At 33.4% G+C, this 5,677-nt stretch overlaps 1 protein-coding gene across 1 annotated transcript in view; it reads right to left on the reverse strand.

Annotated features, from left to right (window-relative positions):
• LOC106463206 (general transcription factor 3C polypeptide 3-like) overlaps window positions 1-3,830 on the reverse strand; it is a 153,698-nt gene extending 149,868 nt beyond the window's left edge. The window contains exon 1 of the mRNA XM_013923203.2: window positions 3,619-3,830. Coding sequence (XP_013778657.1) covers window positions 3,619-3,717 — 99 coding nt within the window. The 5' untranslated portion in view covers window positions 3,718-3,830. The remainder of the gene's footprint in view (window positions 1-3,618) is intronic.
• Window positions 3,831-5,677: the final 1,847 nt, after the last annotated feature.

Here is a 5,677-nt window from a genome sequence, read left to right on the forward strand (position 1 = left end):
CATTTTTTAACAGACTTTCCAAAACTTTTCCCACAACTGATTTAAGAATAATGGGTCTATAATTACTGAAACAATTTTTATCACTTTTCTTGAAACCCTTTTCTTTCTATAAGGAGTATGTTTACCTTGAATAGTTAAAAATTTTCCACATCTGATCAGTGTCTCCAAATAACTCAGCTGTTCAATTCACAACAGAAAATTCTTGTCCCATCCCTTCAAAATTTACTTTTTTAAAATTTGTAACCAAAATATCATTATTCCTTATCTCCATATGCAGAAAAACATTGAACCTAATAGATCAATGATCACATGCACCCAGATGTTCCCCAATTTCCACCCTCTCAATCATTTCTGTATTTGAAGTTAACAATTAATCTAAAATAGCATTGTTTCTAGTAGGTTCCTTCACTAATTGGTGAAGAAAACCATCCTGAACAGTTTCCAAAAACCTTTCTCCCTCATGGTTTGACTCTACCATTTCCAAATCTATATGCCTGAAATTAAAATCAGCCATAATTATGACTTCATTAACAACTGAAATCTTAATCTCATTGTAAAGTTTCTCACTAATTTCATCAGTATCATTTGGTGGTCTGTAACAAATTCCCACTAAAAGCCATTTCCCTTTATATCCACTAACAGAAACCCAAATGGATTCAATCTCCTTGTTATTATCTTTGATATCCTCAACATCAACAGGAAGTAGCTCACATTTTACATATGAAGCCACTCCTCCCCTCCTCTTTAATACTTTATCCCTATTAAATAGCCTGTAACCCTGTATTTCAAAGAAATTTCTGTCATCAAAATCATCTACATTTAACCATGATTCAGTTATTCCCATTATATCAAAATCCTCCATTCCTACTGGTGCTCTAAAGTCATCTGTTTTATTTCTTATACAACTAGCATTACAATAGTAACTATCCTTATAACTACTTCTATACTCATTTCCTATGCTAAACTTTTCTCTGCCTCTTATTCTTTTTAAATAAGACCCTAACTCAAACACAGCATCTGAATTTACTTATACAATATCCTACTATCACTTGTACAATTTATATCCAAATGCCAAAATGCTCTGAAAAATATGCAGGGAAGTGGAATTCATATTGTCTGGTTGTTGGAACAACAAGATTTGTCTGAGGAACAGCAAGTTTTATTGTTATATTTTATTTGTTATATTTATATGGACAAACAGTGTTTTCTTTCCAGATAGTTCATTCTATTGGTATTAAATTTTGGTTTTGTCTACAGTATACGTTTTGGCAGGGTAGGAGTTATCTTCAGCTAAAGCAGTTTTATTTTTCTAGTAGAGTGGATGACCTTTGGAATGTGTTGCCTCCAGATGTGGTGTATGCGGTAAACGTAAGGGAGTTTATGGGAAGTTTTGATAAAAATTTAAATGATAAGGGCTGGCTTGGATGCTATTTCTCTTTTTTGTTTTCTAAAGTTTAGTTTAATAGATGGGATAGCCTCAATAGTCCGACATGTCTCTTGTTCTCCTTAATTGTTATGTTGTTAATAACAATGTTTGTAATTCTTTTACCTAACCAACCTACAATTAGCTATCTTTCTCCATTATTTACTTAAGTAATTTTCTTAGTTAACCTTCTGTGTGACAGCTAATCAAAAGACTTTTGAAAAATCTAAACACACTAAGTTCACAACTTTTCCATCATTTGAATAAAAACTCAAAGATTCCATTTCTTCCAAATAGGTCTAGAGCATGAATTTAGATAAATTTCATTTTAGTGCTTTATTTTAATCCTCTATCTATTTATTACAACCAGAAATGTAATATCTAAGTTATTCACAACAGTATTTTCCCTGGGTTTTAAAGAAAGTCAAAAATTGGATAAATTGGCACAAAAATGTGAAATTTTTGAAAAAAAAAAGACTTGTCCAAGAGGAAAATTGCTCATAAAGTAACATTATTGTTCTTAAAATCTAGTTTTAAAGAAAAAGTTTAGTTTAATTAAGCTTAATGGATGAGGCCATTGTTTTCTTTAAACATTATGTTATATGTTAAAGGCCTGGAATTTCTTTGTGTTATATTCTGAATAAAACAGGATCAGAAAACACAAGTTTAAGATTTGGAAAAGATGAGCTACACTTTCGTTGAGATTTCTAGTTTTCTTATCAGGGTAATTAGCTTATGGAATAAGCTATTATCAGCAGGCACTCAACAATAAAATAAAGAGTTTAATAGTGGAATTGATGATTTCATGAAAAACAAAGGTTTAAATTTTTACTTTTCTTGAGATGAGTTGTCAAAGGCAGAACTGAAAGATGAAATGGTCCATTGTTTTCCATATGTTATATGATGTTACGTTATGAAATCATTGTGCCTGCAGCTTACACTTTAGTTACACTATTGCTGAAAGCAATTAATTCCATAAAGGTTTTACATGCATCAACTCTTGAGCACCAGCACCATAAAGTAATCACTTTATTAGAAAAATAAAATGGTTTTAACTGAAGTCCAGCCTATCTTTTTTCAAATCTTAAACTTCTTTTCTTCATTTCATCATCTGACTGTCTTCATTTATAGAGCAGATTTATCCAAAAACATAAGCTACAATGCTTTTTATAAATACATCTGTCAATTTTGTTCCTTTTGAATATTAAACTGCTGTTGGTGATAAACCCCTGAACCCCTTCCTGCTATGTAACAAATTTTGGGGGAACAAAGCAAACTGGAAATAATTTAACCCAATTACATACACAGTAGCATTAGAAAAAACCACAAGTATAGGAAAAGATGTTTCACTGCAACATAAATTAGCATATGAATATGAATTTCCCAGCACTTGTATAATATTTAAAATTATAATAAATAATTAGCATTGCAAGACAGCCAATACATTAATTACAAACAGCACACATACTATAGGCCTATGAGAATAAATATTATACAGGACATGACTATTCAATTTTCTTAAAATAAAGTAATAAAAAGCATAAACAAGATTAAATCTGTTTAGATATGGTTTGAATTCTGTGCACTGATACTCGAAAGCCATCTGCTCTAGCCATCTCTAATTAAACAGTGATAGATTAGAGGGAGTGCAGCTAGTCAACACCACCTGCCACCAACTCTTGGGAAAGCCTTTTACCAACTAATGGTGGGAATGACACATAATATCGCTCCCACGTCTAAAAAAGAGCAATCACGTTCTGTGATGGGGATTCAAGCCTGTGACCCTCAGATTTCGAGTTGAGCACCCTAACCACAAGGCATCTGTTTTAAACTCAAATATTTAAAAACATTCTAAAACTTTCAAGTACATTTATGAAAAGCTTTTCAGCTTATGTTTTTTACTTTGGTGATAAATCTATAGACCACTTCATTTAATAATTTATATTTATAGCTCGTTGATGTCAGCACAAATTAAATTTAATTTCGCATGACTTATAACTATAATTTATAAGTAACATACTGGCCTACACTGTCTTTTGTCTTACGTGTATTAGCCTAACGTTTTTAATTTAAGAGTAATACTAAGAGTATAGGAAAAGATGTTTCACTGCAACATAAATTAGCATAAATTGATTTAAATTAAACGTGTAAGACTTAAAGTTACAATATTAATTCCTATTCACCAAGTCACGTACCACACGTCTCAGCTCTTTATATGTTTCCCACTGCTCCTCTGTAACCTGACCTAAAAGTGATTGGAAAAGATGTGATGCATCTTCCTCGTCTCCATCCATTTCAAACTTTTAAAGTCTATTCTTAACTTCAAGCCTATAATATAGTATAAATCAGTTTTCTAATAGTAAAAAAAACATCTCTTCTGTAATTTCAAACTTAATCGATCTGCGCACCACCTAGTATCTACTCTATATACATTTTAGATATACATATATCCAAAGGAACATGTTAAAAAATTCTGTATAACATCATATCATCACTGTTGATAAAAATAAAAATAATTTAATAACTATACTGAAATACCACAACACAGATAATATCTAAACAAAATTAGGCATAAGCTTAAGAATGTGAATAATAAAACTTGTGCTGTTGGAAAGATTATTTTACATTTTACAGTCAACAGAGACGGACATCAATCCTCAGATATTTGGACCCGATTCAAATCCAAATGTTAGTTTCAGATCTTGAGATCATTAGAAACAAGGGAGCTACTTTCAACAGTTGAGGGAACAACAGACAGAATTGTTGTTACTCTGAACCTAGTACTAGAAGCATGTTTTTAATTTCTCGCAAAGCTATACGAGGGCTATCTGCGATAGCCGTTCCTAATTTAGCAGTGAAAGAATAGAGTGAAGGCAGTTAGTCATCACCACTCATCGTCAACTCTTGGACTACTCTTTTACCAAAGAATAGTGGGATTGTCCGCTACCTTATAACTCCCCCACGGATAAAAGGGCGATAGTGTTTGATAGGACGGGGATTCGAACCCACGACTCGCAGATTGCGAATCGAGCGTCCTAACCACCTGGCCATGCCAGGCGGCAGGACTGTATACATTGGGTCCACATTTTCAAATTCAACTCATACTTAAGCGGATAGTATCTGCTTTGCTCATTGGGATATTGTTGCTACTTCGCACATTGTGTTAAAACATGTCAACGGCAGCAATATCATTTATGGCTGCGTTGATAATATCTCAAAGTTATAACCTTCACCATGTTGTAAGAAAACGATCAACTCGTGGTAACGGCTGTCGCTCTGAATAAATTCGATGTTTCTTGTTGGTACAGAGCGTTGATTTTACATAATTTTTTACCAAATTTCTAACGGGAGTCAGCTAACAGTAAAACATCTCGAGTAATGAAAGTTGCTGATTGATTCACTAATCCTATAGAATCGACTGCCCAGCATCTCCACAAGTATGCACAATGTATTTTCTGCTTTAAGGTGTACAATAAAGCTTGTGTTTTTCTATACATCAGGTATTCAGTCTGTCCGTTTTCTTACCTCAAACTCAGTCATTTAGATAAAATCAATTTTTTTACGTTTGGCTGATCTATATTTGCCTTACAAAGTGGACTTAACTAATATAATGCAGAAATTATTTTCACATAAGAATACATCTCCTCCTACATTCAAGGGCACAGCTAAGGAAGGATCTGCATGAAAGAGGTGACGGAGTACCTGATATTGAGTCTTCATGGTAAAGTGTTTGACTCACTCGAGCACTTAGTCAAGGTATAGCTAAGTAACAGATATACAGTCATAGTTGAGCTGCACTGAAAATTTGACTCAGTGAAGAACCAAACTATCCACTGGGCCGAGTTCAAGGCCTACATGGTAAGACACAATCCACCATGATGATTACAAATAATGAAGATATCTTCACTGATACATTTGAGTGGGAACTGCCAAGCACGATGATTCAACATATCCTGGGTGTTAGAGAAATCTACATTCTAATATATAAAGTATTTCTTCTTAAAAGGTTTCAAGTGGTAGCTTCGAAGAAAATTAGCCGACAGTGACTGTATCGTAGCCAAATAATTATCCATGGATGCTTGTATTATGAAAAGTTTGTACTCCTTGAAAAACTACCGATATAATTGTACTGGATATAATTGAGTGGCAGGGATTCATGTGGCCTCCCATGATGTTTATATTGTTACGACAGCGGAAGTCACGTGACGCTAGTAACACGTCATGATATTCTCGAAGGTTCTTGAATGCTCGAGT

Source organism: Limulus polyphemus, unplaced genomic scaffold (genome assembly GCF_000517525.1).
Source record: "Limulus polyphemus unplaced genomic scaffold, Limulus_polyphemus-2.1.2 Scaffold1348, whole genome shotgun sequence".
Lineage (NCBI taxonomy): Eukaryota > Metazoa > Arthropoda > Merostomata > Xiphosura > Limulidae > Limulus > Limulus polyphemus.